At 39.1% G+C, this 16,604-nt stretch overlaps 1 protein-coding gene across 1 annotated transcript in view; it reads left to right on the top strand.

Moving 5' to 3' along the window:
- The window catches only part of GRIN3A (glutamate ionotropic receptor NMDA type subunit 3A), an 825,751-nt gene extending 814,836 nt beyond the window's left edge, over window positions 1-10,915 (top strand). The window contains exon 3 of the mRNA XM_044061007.1: window positions 9,739-10,915. Coding sequence (XP_043916942.1) covers window positions 9,739-10,804 — 1,066 coding nt within the window. The 3' untranslated portion in view covers window positions 10,805-10,915. The remainder of the gene's footprint in view (window positions 1-9,738) is intronic.
- The last annotated feature ends 5,689 nt before the right edge of the window (window positions 10,916-16,604 follow it).

Genomic DNA, 16,604 nt, shown 5'->3' with positions numbered 1-16,604 from the left:
ACTCCTAGTTCCAACATTACCTGTTTATCCTCACTCAGAGTCTGTTTGATTCTCTCAAACACCTTATAAGGGACCTGCTTAATAGGCCTTTGGGGTCCTGCATCCACATGGTGTTGCACCAGGTGGGGGCACCCTGGTTTCCTAGTGAACATGTCCCCAAACTCCTGTAACACTGCTCATATTACTCGAACCTGGGTAGGGGATAGCTGCTGGGACATTGCTACCCCTTCCACTGAGGTGTCAGTCTGAGCATCACTGAGATCAGTCACCAGATCCCCCTCACACTCCTCCTGCCATCCATTGCAAATACTCAGCACAAGGGCCTCTCTATCATGGTATGTCTTCATCATGTTAACATGCTACAATTCGTGCCCCTGGCTTCTGCCTAGCAGTTCTACCATGTAGTTAACATCACTGATCTTCCTTACCACTTTGAAGGGTCCCTCCCAGGCTGCCTGCAGCTTGTTATGTCTGACAGGGATGAGAACCATAACCTGCTGCCCAAAAGCATACTCTCTAGCTCAAGCATTCCTGTCATACCAGACCTTTTTCTGCTGTTGGGTGTCTGCCAGGTTCTCCTGAGCCAAGCCCATCAGTTCCCTGGGCCTTGTCCTGAGATTTAGGACATATGCTACAACAGACTCCTTGTGGGGTTCACACTCACCCTCCCACTCATCACAAATCAAATCTAGAGGTCCCTTGACCCTATGCCCATACAGCAACTCAAAGGGTGAAAAACCTGTGGAGTTCTGGGGCACCTCTCTGTAAGCAAACAACAGATGGGCCAAATATTTGTCCTACCCCCTCTTAATCTGGTCTGCAAATCCATGTAGCATGGTTTTTAGTGTAGAGTTTAACCTCTCAACCAGACTATTAGTCTGGGGATGGTAAGGGGGTGTCTTTAGGTGCTTCACCCCACACTGCTTCCACAGACAAGCCAGTAGGTCTGACATGAAATTGGAAGCTCTGTCAGTCAATATTTCTTCTCTAACAAAGCATTTGCCACCTTTTTGCCTCAGTGGAGGACAGGACCACCACCTCAGAGTATCTGGTAGCATAATCTACTACCACTATGATATACTTCTTCCCTGTGGACTTGGGTTACTCAGAGGCCCTACAATATCCATAGCTACCTTCTGAAATGTCTCCTCAGTCACAGGCAAAGGCATGAAAGGAACTTTCACCTTGTCTCATGCCTTGCCTACCTTTTGGCACTGGACACAGGTCCTGCAGTACCCTGTTACATCTCTGAAAATCCCAGGCCAGTAAAAGTTCTGCATAATATGTCTCTTGGTATGCTTTATGCTCATATGACCTGCTAAGGGAATATTATGGGCTATGGCTAGAAGTGCCAGAAGTTAGGCTCTGGGCACTACCAACTGCTGTATTCTCTCACCCTCTAGCCATACCTCAGGGGTCTACTGTCTATACAGTAACCCTTTTCCCAGTATTCAGATTCAACCTTCCCTTGAGAATCAGGTTTCTCCCTCGCTACCTCCCTCAGGCCTTGTAATGTAGGATGTGAGAGCTGAGCCTTTCTCAAGTCTCTCTTTGTAACCCTCCACAGCTCCCCCTTCCACAGGTAGTTTGGTATTGTCTGACAACGCTGCTTCGCTGTCAGCCTGGGTACTATTACTCACCACTGTCCTTGCAGTCCCTCTGTCTAATTGAACATCAGTACCCACAAGCAGCTGTGGCTCACCTTCAGTTTCACTGCTACAGGGTAGCTCCCTCTCTGAAGTAACCACCACACCAGTCCAGGCTTCAAGTCTGCAGTCTGTCTGGGTCCCCACCCAAGGCTATCAAACCCACATGCTTGTCTCCAAGCCTGACTGCATGTAACTGCATGCACACAAGGTACTGTATTATCAAAATCATTCCCTATCAGGACATCTGCAGGGATATCCTCAAACACACCTACTTGCTTGCTTCCTTTTCCACCCTCTTAGTCAAGGTGAACCCTAGCCAAAAGTATTTAGAATGGGGTCCTTCCTAGTTCTGACTGGAGAAGTCTGCCCAAGCAAGTAGTGCTCCTCTTTAACCATTACACGTTTCACAATGGTTAGGTCAGAAGCTGTGTCTCTCTTAGCAGTGGCCTCTTTCCCATCTACTAAGATAGGATATAACCTCTTGTGGTAGTTTGGTACTCTTGTTGTCTCCAGAAAACTCACTGCTGGCATTGTGTCATTCCCACTTACTGGATCTCCCACCTTTTGTTCCTCGCCTTGCCTCCGTGGACATCTATATGCTACATGGCCACACTGGTTGCATTTAAAAAATGTAACCTTCTGTCCTGGATGTGTACCTGGACTAGTGGCTTTCCCTGCTACTGGCATACTCTTTTGGAATGGTTTAGGCTGCCCACCATGGGTTCCCTTAGACCCATGAGCAGCACTGGGTATCCCTTTCCAGTGCAGTGATGCCCTGCTTGCTAGGTATAGGTCTCCCTTTTTCCCCAACTTGTCTACTGTGTTACAGTCCCTATCTTCTAACCAGATTCTCATGTCCTCAGGCAAAGTCCTAAGGGCTTGTTCCCTCACCAAAAGGTCTTCCAGCCCTTCAAAAGTGGTGACTTGACACCCATTCACCCACCTATGAAAATAAGTGCTTAGTTCAGCAATATATTCACACATACTTTCATCTGCCTTGCGTTTATCCTCACAAAACATTTTTCTATAAGCTTCAAGTGTTAACTTAAAACTCTCTAACAGAGAATTTTTAACAGTATTATAATTTAAGCAATCAGTATCAGACAATTTAGAAATAGCAGTTACAGCTTTAGCATGGAGAAAGGGGGTCAGGAATCATACCCAGAGCCCTTGGTCAACATTATACTGTTAACATACCCTTTCAAACATATGAATAAAACTGTCAAAATTATCACCCTCTGTAAATTGTAGAAGAAATTTACTGACCTTTGTTGCTTCTGGGGTTTGGTTACTCCCTTCCCCATTACCTCCATGAACCTGGCGAAGAGTTAGCATCTCATTTTCATGTTGGCTGTGCCTCTCATTCTCTTCAACTTCCAGACTTCTCAGTCTCTCTGCTGCTTCTAATTCCATTTGTTTTTCCTGCTGCAGTCTCTCTGCTGATTCTATTTCCAAACATTTGGCCTCCATTTCAAGTCTCTTTAACTCCAGATGAATTTTTAAGTCCTCTGTGGAAAGGTTGAACTGTCCATTTTCTAAGTGTTGTACCTTCCCAAAGCCAGGCTGATTGTCCTCCTGTTTGCTGGTTTGTGATGCAGCTGGGACTAAGGCTGCAGTCATTTCTGCTTTAGTCAGGTTGGCATGCCCCAGTCCTTTGTCTTGGCACATCTGAGCCAACTAGCTCCTTGTCAGCTTGTCATATCCTCTGCTGATGTCCTTGCCTGCTCTACCTGATTAACTAAGCTAAGAATAAAATAAAACAATTGTGTTATGAAACTCTGAATGTTCACTGTGTGGCTGATTGAGAGTACAAATACTTTCTTTAGTGAATACTGTTTACAGGCAACAGGAATTCAATATCCACGCCACTGAATCCTAATATATTTATATCCCACCACTGCCAGCAATATAATGTGATTCCCCAACACTGGCCCAGCAATCAATCCTCACTACTAGCACCAGTGAGGGGCATACATTGGGAGGATGACAAGTACACACACATTATTTCCAGATGCAGCTATCTGCATCAAGTGCAATTTCTCTTAAGAGCACACAGAGACAACAGTCAATCTGGGACCAGTTTCTCCCTCTTTCTCCAGATCCCCAATAAGACTCCCTATTGACACAGCTATAGAGTTGAGATCCCAGCTAAGTGGCCATGCCAAGACCTCCAACACCCTCTTTGTCCAAATAGTGCTTCATGTCCCTGCCCAAGTAGCTGACATACACACTGTTTGAGAATTGATTTATACATGTATACACACGCACACACACACACACACACACACACACACACACACACACACACACACACCTGGGAAAGGCTAACACAGGTTTACTAGCTATGCTGCATTCTGCCCAGAGTACAAGGTAGTTATTACTACCACCAGCCACGTCCTTATCATCTCCTTTAAGGTGCTTAACAAAGGATGTCCAATGTCCATATACCAAAATTTTCTAACAACATTTTCCATCACATGAGAGAATATTGAAAATTTAGTCACAAAAAAGAGTTTTTCCTCTGCCACCACATTCTCATTAGGTCCTTTCCTTCGGAAGTAGGAACCTTGCTCTTTGAAATTCCATGTTGTAAAATAAGATGGGAATGTTTTCCTGGGGTTCTCAGAAAACTTTTAAAGTGATTTTTCCAACACTTTTTGGGAATTTAAGAATTAATGTTGAATGGTTGTACTGCATCACTTATTGAATAATTGATTTATTAACTAATTAAATATGATTAGTTTTTGATAGAGTTGTATAGAGGGAGGGGTATTATGGAATGCCGTGGTACCAGAAGAAGAATAAAATATTGTGAAAAATTCTACCCTGCCTGTTGGTTTTTGGAAGCTGAGCTGAGCTGAGTCGTTGATATTGTATTAATTCCTGTTTGGTCTTTGCTGGTGTATTCAAAGTAGCCCAGCACTTAAACATATGCAGATTATGCCTTAACATAGATACACTTGCTGTTTAGCACTTTAGTGAGGGAGGAAGCAGATTTCCCATTGTTTTAGGTTGCCTTATGTGACTGGTGTCTGATGCAGTATTAAAATGAAAGTGAAAAAAAGCTGTACTTCTGAATGAACTCAGATGCAGCATGGTGCTGGCTTATATATGGGTTAAAGAAACTATTATTTTTAATCATTTTTAATCAAATAGTAAGTTGTGTGCTGGATGACTGTGATCCTGTTAAGTTGTTGACAGCTAGTTCCAGCCTATATGATACTATGTGTGTTTTTAACTGTGTATTCTATTTAACTGAGTTAGTATTGTGGGAGTGTGTGTGTGTGTGTGTGTGTGTGTGTGTGTGTGTGTGTGTGTGTGTGTGTGTGTGTGTGTGTGTGTGTGTATGTGTGTCTGTCTGTCTGTGAAGGAATCAGGTGTGAGTTTTTGAGACAGCAATATCACATTCTTATGCAAGTACACTTAAGAAATAAATGATTCCAGAGCAAGCCAACCTACATTATTTTACTCCAGGTATCTGTTTAAATAAATAAGTGGAGGATTTGCAGATGGAATAAAGGTAACTTGACTATACAGTGCAAATCTATCAGACATGTTTGTATGATATACTGATGCTTAAAGAAAAAGCAAAACTTCAGCTAAAGAAAACATATTAATATTATCATGCATTGTTACTGTAGGGAATGAAAAATCACTGTAAGCAGATACATGTGAATGCTTGTTTGTATATGTGTGTGGGAGGGCACATGCGTGAGTGTGTGTATGTTTCAGTGGGGATGTTGCAGCGGTATGCCCTGTGTGCGTGTGTGTGTGTGTGTGTGTGTGTGTGTGTGTGTGTGTGTGTGTGTGTGTGTGTGTGTGTGTATGTATGTATGTGTGCATGTGTGCACTCATTGGGGATTGCTGTGAGCTCCGCTGCATGTGCAGTTGATGAAAATGAACTGAAATACATTGGCCATTATTTCAGTTTTTTATTCCATTCAACAAGGTTAGATATCTGAGTGTATGCAGTCAATAAAATTGCTCAACTATTAGGCATGTTTGTGGGTATATCTGTGGCTGTAAAGGAGTGGTTACATCTTGTTATGCTGATCTCTGTGTGTCTGACAGCAATGAGTTGAAATATGTTATCCTGGCTATTATTATTTAGTGACTGGATTGCAATCAGGCTTCTGACATGTACACAGTCAATAAAGTAGCTGCTATTTGTGGGCACCCATTGTGTATAGGGGTTTAGTGGTTTATCTTTTCATTCATTTGATGACAGTCATTAAATGGACTATAGCTGGTGATAGCAGAGACAGTCTGTGATTAAAAGTGCCTGACCCCATTGGCATTTCATAACAGTTAAACAGTCGTTTATATATCTGGCTTGGCAGGACTAGCATGTGTTTGAATAGTAATTCCATGGAAAGGATCATGGCACAGATTCAAAATGGCTGATTAATACAAGTTTAAAGAGAAAGAAGAAATTAGAGATGACCAGGAGCAGAAGACAGTGAAGGCCATACTCATATTTTGATATTGCTTCAAAGTATTATTTAATGTAAGTTGTACATACTGTATGTGTAAATCAAACATGGAGTTGTAAGGCAAAGGTAGGTTAATTCATTTTCCAGATTCAATTATGAATGAATCTTGCCTCTCAACCTCTTGGCACGAGAAATCTGGTCAAAGCCAAAAAAAAAAAAACGGGGACAAAAGTACAACACTAGGGACATATTTTGAATATTAATCCTGTAAACTTAGAAAGTTGTTTGAATAAAAGGTTTTGTGTTAGTATGCAGATTCTGGATGATTTGAAGTCTAAAATGCAAATGCTTGTCATTATTAAGTGGTGTTAATCCTCAATGATTTGCCAGAAAACCATACATTTTATGAGGGACACATGAAAAATATGAGTCAAAAATTGGGACATTTTGTGAAAATATGGACAGTTGAGATGTATGGAATGAAGCCTTGATGTCAGTCCATAAAAGCTTATGCTTTGTAACTGACATGTTATCATGGGAAAAGACTAAATAGCATACATTCTTGTTCCTACTGACAAGAGTTTAAATGAAATACAGTAGATAAGGTAACTTAAAAGAGAAGCATGATCTTATCAGTGACAGGAAACCATGCCAGTCTCGTGGAATAAGAGGAAAACATCAGACATTCAGTGTAAAATATTACGTGACCTAAATGAATTAGAGTTGTATTCAAGGTTATTAAGTGACACCCCTTATTCCATTTCAGGAATAAGGGAGAATGTCTTTAACTAGAGCACATCTAGCCTCTTATAAGATTGGTTTGCTAATAAAGCGTGTGCCACATAGTAGGTGAAAATGTTTCTTGAACAGAGCATTATGCTGTGCACAGTAAGTTAGACAAGAGTCCAGACAGAGTCCCAGATGTCTGTATGTTTGTACATTTTTTGTGCATTAAGCAGAGGGATCAGAAATGTATCATTTTTGCTAAGTTTCTTTAGGATAGCAGGGACACCAAAAATCATGTATTTAGGTTTAAGAAAGTTTACAAGAAGGATTCTATAGCAAAACCACATAATTAAAGCTATGCTCTCTTACAGAGATGTTTCCTGTAGTTCATGGCTGTGTTGCTCTGAGCAAGGCAATTAAAGAGACAGTACTCCTTGATCAGCCTGAAAAGGGATACTTCTGACCAGCGAGCTTACCTGATTACTAAATATATGAAAATGAAAAAAAAATACCTGAATAGTTCTTTCTAGTACAGCTAATGTTATAGAGATAAGCTGCACCTCTTGGTAGAACAATGACATCCATGTACAGGATGGGTTCTTATAAATTACTAGGGTTATATAACTGGGAAACTAAGGGGTAAAGTGATAACAGTATACAAAGTTTCACAAGCATGTCTGTTTTCGTTATAATGGCAAACATTTCATTATTTCACTTGACTTATTACTGGAGACAGTGATTTCATCTACATGACATTTAATTCTTCCCTTGATCTCTATATGAATATTGGTCACTCAAAGGGGTAGATATGGCAGAACTTAATAAAAGTATCTGCAGCTTCTTAACAACCCCCCGAGGACTGTATGCAATAGATGAACACAGTCCTAGGATTTGTAGGTTAGTATTAAGCTAACTGCCCTTGCGAGCCATTTTAAGCCTAGCCAATTATCCCTTGTGAGACTCAAACCCAACACCTTGCGTTTGTAAGGCAAACACGTTAACCAATAGGCCACCCTCAGAACCCAGAAGAAGGTAAAGCATTTTCTACATTTTGTTGCTGAATTATTCATAAATTCTCTATGACTGAACATTATATGGTGCTGTATGTCAGTGCATAAAAGGGAAGGGTGCATCCCTGTAATTTCATGCAGGTAACCTCGATCAGTTATAAAGCAGAAACATACAATAAGCCTTGAGTCTTTGCTGCTGTGTCACTGGGTTATTGTTGATAAAGCTGCTTTTCAAAACTACTGAATGTACACTTCCTCAGTAACTTTTCTACCTGAAGCCAAATCAGTAGAATCTGCCCTTATTCTGACAACATCAGCTAGTCAGATTGTATTTATAACAATGAATATGAGCTGCCTTCCCAGCAGAATCACGTGAATGAAATGAAACAGAATTGGACATTACTCCATTTCAGCAGGTAGAACAGTTAGAGATTGCTACTGCTGCTGAAATGAATCAAGTCTTTTCCTTTCAGAAGTCTAATTCATTATACAGATAGACTATTCATAGGTAGCTCTTGCTCTGGATGCAAATTAATGGCCTGAAATAGTTTTATATATATATATATATATATATATATATATATATATATATATATATATATATATATATATATATATATATATATATGCATGTGTGGTGTATGTATGTATTTTGGTGTATATATACACACACATACACACACACACACACACACACACAGATTATGGTTGACATACATTACTGAAATTATCACATCATGGATGATCACAAAAGAAAAAAAATAAGACAATCAACTAATGCAACCTACCAATACTACAGTGCTTTAGTGATTGTGTCTACTCAACAGAAAAAAATATGAAATAAATGTTTTGCAAGTAGAACTTCACCTCCCAAACACCCCAAATGTGGGATATTTACACCCATATCCCTTTAATTTTATATATACTGACTTTATTTCTCATCCCTTTAATTTTATATATACTAGTTTTATTTCACATCCTCTTAATTTTATATATACTAACTTTATTTCAAATCCCTTTAATCTTATTTATACAAGCTTCACAAGTCATACAACAATAACCAAATAAAACTCACCAAAAAAACACTTTAGTCAACTAAACACGAGTCAGCTATGACACAGATTATTAACTGTGTTTTCAACAGCTACAAATATCCTCAGATACCAATTAGCAAGCTGTACATTTGACAGACTGCAAAGTTAATGTTGTTGTTGTGTCTTTTGGCTTTTCCTGGTTAGGGGTCGCCACAGCGGAACTCCAGTCCACTAATGATTGGCAGTAGATTTTTACATGCCGAGTTGCCAGCCCTGATGCACAACCTTCAACAAAGGTACGCCCATTCACGCATGTCTCCACACAGAAGACTCTTTAGCTGAGAATCGAACAGGACAGCGTCTTACTGTGAGGCGACAATGCTACCGCAGCACCAACACCGCAGCTACAAACTGCAAAGTTAATATCTGTTAATTTATCTGCCTATATATATTTATTTATACACACATGCACACATAAACATGCATGTACACACACACGCACACACACACACACACACACACAATGTATGCACATATAGTACAAGCTTACATATATACACATGAACAGACGTGTGTGTGTGTGTGTGTGTGTGTGTGTGTGTATATATATATATATATATATATATATATATATATATATATATATATATATATATACATATATATATATATATATATAAAATTATGTATACACGCCCATACTCATACACATACATGCATATATAACACAGTGTTGGCAAGACAAAGTTTTATGAACATTTTGACTTATTGCCATATTCTCATTTTAAATATGTAAATGTTTCCCTTTTTAGTTTCATTTGTGACCAAATTAGTAATTTTAAAGAACTAAACATTATGTAAACTAAAGTTTTCTTAATCTCCATAGGTTCTTGGCTAATACAACATTTGATGGTATCAGTGGCCATATTAGAGTACAAGACACCTCTGTTGTTACATCTGAAAGTCATCATTACATTTGGAATCTACAACATGATCCTCTGGGAAATCCTATGTGGACTCGACTTGGAAGCTGGCATGAAGGAAAGATAGTCATGGATTATGGAATATGGCCAGAACAGTTACAGAGACATAGAAGTGGTGGAAGATGGCCCTCTCATTTACATCTAAGGGTAGTAACACTGGTTGAACATCCATTTGTTTTTACTCGTGACACAGATGAGGATGGGCAATGCCCAGCAGGACAGCTCTGCTTGGATCCACTTACTAACAGTACAGCTGAGCTGCAAAACTTGTTTGAAGCCCTCCATAATGGGAATGCCACAGTGCCAAAAGAAATGAAGAAATGTTGCTATGGATATTGCATTGACCTTCTGGAGAAATTAGGCGAAGACCTTGGCTTTCACTTTGACCTTTATATCGTTGGAGATGGAAAGTATGGTGCTTGGAAGAATGGACGCTGGACAGGGCTTGTTGGTGACCTTCTGAGTGGAGCAGCCCATATGGCAGTTACGTCTTTCAGTATCAATTCAGCACGAAGTCAAGTAATTGACTTTACGAGTCCATTTTTTTCCACAAGTCTTGGGATATTGGTTAGGACAAGGGATACTGCTGCGCCCATTGGAGCTTTTATGTGGCCTCTACATTGGACTATGTGGCTTGGAATATTTGTAGCTCTTCATGTTATGGCAGCATTTCTCACCCTTTATGAATGGAAGAGCCCTTTTGGGATGACCCCTAAAGGCCGTAACAGGAATAAAGTATTTTCCTTCTCCTCTGCCTTAAATGTATGTTATGCCATATTGTTTGGCAGGACAGCTGCCATTAAAACTCCAAAATGCTGGACAGGAAGGTTTCTAATGAATCTTTGGGCTATTTTCTGCTTATTTTGTTTATCAACATATACAGCTAATCTTGCAGCAGTTATGGTGGGGGAGAAGATTTATGAAGAACTGACAGGAATCCACGACCCCAAGGTAATTTTAAAAGCCTAATTTATCATATGTATGTGTACACCTGCTGGGTATAATTAGGGGTAAATATAGATGTTGTAGTTATTAACTAAAGGAAAATGGAAAACAAAAATACGTTTTTGAAAAATATTTGTGTCAAGATATGAAAATCATTTGTCTGTAGCATGAATAATTTTAAAAGGCTATATGGCTTTATTAGGCCTCATTATGGAATAAACACATCTGTGATATTTTATTGCATAATTATTTGCATTACCTTATACTTCTAATTAAAAACTATGTAGCTAGATTATTACCAGCAAATATGACATTGTATAGAAAAATGGTTTCGCTTCAGTGCAAAAATCAGTTATAATGCTGGAATTGAGGAACTGGCATAGCAAAAATATTTAAGCAGGCAATTGCAACACTTGCACTGTAAAATAACCTAGAGCATATGGTTTTATAAGGTCTCAATGTACCCAAGATGAAACATGATCTGTAAGCAGCAACATATAACTTAATTTAGAAAAAGATGTGACCATTGTCAGGTTTCTCCCTATCTTTGAGTACAGAGATATATTACCAGAGATAAGTGCATCTTTTCTAAAGGATGATTACAAATGTTTTAATGCAATGATGTTTCAGAATGTGATAAAGTAACATATGATTGCTATGTAGTGATTTTGAAACTCAGGAACTGTGTACTATTAGATCATGAAGATCGCTGCTGCAGTTTCATTCATAATCCACTTGAATTAGCCACAGGCAGATGTCGGCTTTTCTTGGCTGACTTCTAGGAGTTTCAGACTGCCCTAGAGCAGAGCCAGACCATTCCCACTGCTTAGAATATCAGTCTATAGTCTGGTCAAAAGAGAATTTAGCCTGTTTCATCTTAATTTTGTTTGCCATGCAGACTAATTGTTACATCTCTTCATCCTTTCTATCCAATTGACTTCCAGAGAAACAATAAGTTTTGTAATACATTTCTTAGTGGCTTGTATTGATCTGCTGTATTACATTTAATGTTGTGTTTTACTGTTTCATATTGTGACAGATTTTTGGTCTATGATGTCTCTTGGAAAAACTATTAGTAACAAATATACAAAAGTCAAATTCTGCAGAAAGACTCTTCACTATCGTTGTCTATTTTGTTTTGGGAAAAAACATCAAGTCTTCTGTTTTGAGCATTGCTTTTAACAAAATTCTTCTGGTTATCAGACCCCAAATTATGGGCATTCTTAGAGCACAAAAAATGTTGATCAGTTGAACTCTGCATGGAACACTGGGCTCCATATCAGACGTGAAAGCTCATTGTGCAAGAAAGCACATCAATTAATCCCTATGTCCCAGAAAAGCAAGCACACAGCCTGAAGGTTCCAATGTTCTGATGCTATTTAACCCTCTTCTGTGGTAGCTGTTATTTATTGATTTCTTGTGTGCCACCTCTGACTTTTTTTGAAAAAAAATGAGAAAACAAAAGTAAGAATTAGAATAAGAAAATACATATTATGACAGATGCTATTTTTGCCAGGAAAGCAAGGCAGTCCAATATCAGAGCATAAAAATAAACTATGAGAATGGTTGGCTTACTTGCATTGTGTTTTCTTATCAAAGTCATGGAATGTTTGGAGGCACAGAAAGGTAACACTGCACCATTATTCTAAGAGTGTTTCAGCGCAGTGAATCTGTGAGGTATTGACATTTACCACTATCCATGTAACATCCAGATGTCACAAGTTGGACCATCAGTCTAGGAGAAGTACACGTCACATCATTATCATTCTTGTAAGACACGCTGTGACCCCTCTCCCCAATGGGTAGCTATCTGCTGCATTTTTTCTGTTCATAAACAATTATATTGTAGGAACAATCATAATAACAAACATAATACAGTTGTACCAGTTCTCTCAATATGTCACAAAGGTTTACACAGAAGATTTTGTTACAGTGTACATTCCCACCCAACTTCCTCCTTAACCTTAGCGAGGAGATCAAACTCAGGCTATTAAGGTCACCTATCTTCTCTCTGAGGTGAAGTGGTTTAAGTACTACCTCTTTTCCTTCCCTACCTCTCTTTGTACCACTGTTTTGCAGTTCTTCTTCCTGTCTTAATCTGTAATCTTAGGAAGACATTTTTTGCAGAGTATTAACCGTATCACACTGAGCCTATTTGTAGGCCATTCCCCTTAGTCAGGACTAAAAAGGTGATTCCCACATTTACCTGCTAGGGAATTAATTAGTAATTTATCTAGCAAAAAAGGTTGTTTCCCTTCTAGCCAGATATCAGATATTGTTCTTCCTGCTTAGAGTTTAGTACCACTCTAGGCACATTCAGGAAAGGACCTGTGTCAGAGATTCTTAGTGGTTTATTTGTGTTTGTAAGATATCAGCAGTTAAATGCATCCTGGGAAAATTATCAACTGCCACACAACATGTCTCTGTGCACTTGCTAGTACCTGTTGAACTGCATCAGACTGAGAATGTCAGCATCTGTTGTAGAAGAAGCACCTCAAAGCAACCTCCTAGAAAAGAAGCCAACAGACTGTTCAATGACTTACTGCAGAAGGAATGGAAAGCAAGTGTCATTGCAGTCTCCTACAGTGTTCAACTCTGTCCAAAATATACTTGTTAGTAAAGAATACTTTCTAATATTTGCATTGTTATCCTATTTTGGAATGCTGCGTTTTATACATGCATTCATGATTAGTCGATCAGATTAGAATAAAGACAGTTGAGGCAGACATATGCCAGATTTCTTTCTAATCATGGATGTTACGGGGATGCCAACAAACAGAGAACTGCACATGAATGTTTTTTGCCTGTAAATAGAGAAAACCCTTATTTGTATGCTTCTCAGCTGCGCTTGACATCCATGGATACCTTGCTAGAATGACAGTTTGATGACAAGCCTGTCTTTTAAGAGTTCAGCGCTCTTAGCAGGTAGTCATTGAGTTACCGGCAAAAACATGTTTACGGATTTATGTATTCTGAAATGTAACTGTCATCTCCTGTGCAAATGATTTCTAATTTGTTGGACTGAGCAACATACTTTACATAAGATAAATAGACTGTAATAAGACATTCTTTCCCTGAAGTTGGGCACATTTAAGTTGACAATGCAATGTAATGTATTATAGACAATGCAGTAACATCATATTATTCAAAATTACTGTTCCTTTGAAATGTTTTATGCATACAATGGGTGTGATAAGATTGAGCACTAAGAGGAATTACTTATTCTAAATGCTTTTTCTTGAGTTGTTGTAGGTCACGGCTTATGCATTATTGTGAAACTGTTACACTTGCAAGTCTCCATAAATTTCAGCAAGTCAAATAACCCTCATATAATGAAGCAGCCTAGAACACCTAAAAATACTTTTTTGCATTTTTCTAAGCATGGTTGTATAGAAACTCAAAATCACAATTACTTGGGCAGTGGTTGATTCAAACTCTTCAAAAGCATTTCATAGTATATATAACGTTATATAGACTTGAAATTTATATGGACATTTTCAAGACAATTTGTGTCTGCCTCTTCTCAAAATCAATCCAGAGACACATCCCCTCTTGTATTGTTCACCTGAATATTAATAAATGAAAGAGAAAGAAAAACAGTAAGGCCATTAAGATGGCAGACACGAAGACTGCGTCACTATCCTTTACAGCAAAAAGTATATTAAATATGAATGAACCAGTAGCCAGAAATCAGGTTTTTGGACACAGATAAATCACCAAGAATCTTAAGAATATTATCAGTATTGTTTCTCATTTTGATGAGACAAAGCTTTAGTGTAACATCCTGACAATTACCTAGAAATGATTTGTAACTAGCACCTGGTAGAAGAAAAGCTTTCTATGACTGTCTGCATTTTATTAAACTTTATGTAGTAAACAATTATCAAACTGAATCAATATGGAGCCCATTTTAACTGTAGCAAGTATTTCCTGACATTAAGTCATTGTTCAAGGTTTTTTTTAAGATATTGTGGATTCCTCATGCAATGTTATATATCTTGTGTTTAATTATTAGCTACAACATAAGTTTATCTCCTTTGGGAGCATATGGCTGATTAAGGAATTATTGTCAGCATATCTTTATGATGTTTTATAATATAACTAATAATTTAACATAATGCTGTTATTGCAAAATATCACACAAGTACAAGTGAAAAAAATCAAATATTTAGGCTTTTTCTAGACTGTTCCTTGTCGTTTAACTACCATGCCAAGTAGGTCTGCAGTGTATAATAATGCAACCTAAAGCCATCTACAAAGCTGCTCTGCTGTTACCCCCTGAAGTTCATTCGGTTGTTGGCAAGCACGTATCAGTATCCAGCCTGGAATATGTTTTATCTCTGCTTGTCCTAATCATACCCCCAAATGACATTCAGTTACAAACCTCTCTTAATGAAATATGTGTATTTATCCTGCTTTGGAGACAGGGCGGCCACGGTGGTGCAGTGGTTAGCATTGCCGCCTCACAGCAAGAGGTTCTCCGGTTCGATCCCCGGCTGGGGTGCCTTCTGTGCGGAGTTTGCATGTCCTCCCTGTGGTCGCGTGGGTTTCCTCCGGGTGCTCCGGTTTCCTCCCACATCCCAAAGACATGCTGCAGGTGGATTGGACACTCTAAATTGGCCCTAGGTGTGCGTGTGAGTGTGAGTGTGCCTTCTGTGGAAGGTTGGGCGCCGCGCTGGCAACTCGACACCGTAAAACTCCACTGCCATTCAATGTGCGGACAAGGTGATCCGCTGTGGCGACCCCTGACCGGGAAAAAGCCGAAAGAAGAAGAAGAAGATCCTGCTTTGGAGACAGCATTATTGTAAGTTCTTAACCAAAGCAAAATACTCACCCACAACAACAGCAGTTTCCTTTTTGCCCCATTAATCCACAAGCTATAAAGCTTTATTGTCCATTTCTTTCCAATGGGCTATCCATTCCTTCTGCCAATGTCCAGCCGTCACCAAAGATGATAGTTCTTCTCAGCTGCTTTAATTTTACATAGCACTGGAAAGTAGCCTTCACTGTTAGTGAGAAAACCAAATTAACTCCCTCCCTCTGGGTATTAGGAAAACTAATTACCCTTGTGTTTTCTGGACAAAGGTATCAGCTTACCACACTGTCTGACTGCAAGTGTTTTACATGATATTTATATATCTAATCTAATTTGTATCATATTTTGCAGGGTCTTAATTCATAACATGTTTTGTAGGCTCTTAATTCATGTTGCATGTTTTTAATTGATACCATGTAGTTTGGCTTCTTAATTCATATAGTATGTTGAGTCTCCCTTACTCAGACCACATGCCTTCATAGGCTGTTACTATAGTAATGGCCAATAGGGCCCTTACAAGCCTATCTGCACACCCTAAACCATTTGGGTCCCAAGTATCATGGGTGTCTGTACGAGGTGTAGGAATGTTAGTAGGAAGGTAAGTAAGGATTTCTAGGGGAGGTATTAGTTAAGGTAATAGTTTTCTTATTGATGGCCTCTGTCCATAATGCATATGAGGCACAGAACTTGGGTAAATTTATGATATCCCACCCAGTTGTCAATGTATCGTTTGAATAGCGTCAAGGGTGAACTCTGTTTTACATGTATGGGGAACCTATTCCATAGTGAGGGGATCCTTCAGGACACGCTTGTCTCTCCAACATGTTCTGTTTATGTCAGAAGCACAGCTCAGAATTCTGTCTCTAGTATTTCTGGTACTGTTTGTTTTGCGCATGTGAAACAGATCCATCAGGGCTGAACTTTAGGTGATCAGTGTAGGACAGGGTATTCATGCCTGGAATAATCCTGATAAGAAACCTTTGTAAACATTCCAACTGCTACACGTGT

Source organism: Protopterus annectens, chromosome 2.part0 (genome assembly GCF_019279795.1).
Source record: "Protopterus annectens isolate FY-2018-M chromosome 2.part0, PAN1.0, whole genome shotgun sequence".
Lineage (NCBI taxonomy): Eukaryota > Metazoa > Chordata > Ceratodontiformes > Protopteridae > Protopterus > Protopterus annectens.
The sequence above is the reverse complement of the archived record's forward strand: the minus strand, read 5'-3'. Positions and strand labels throughout refer to the sequence as shown.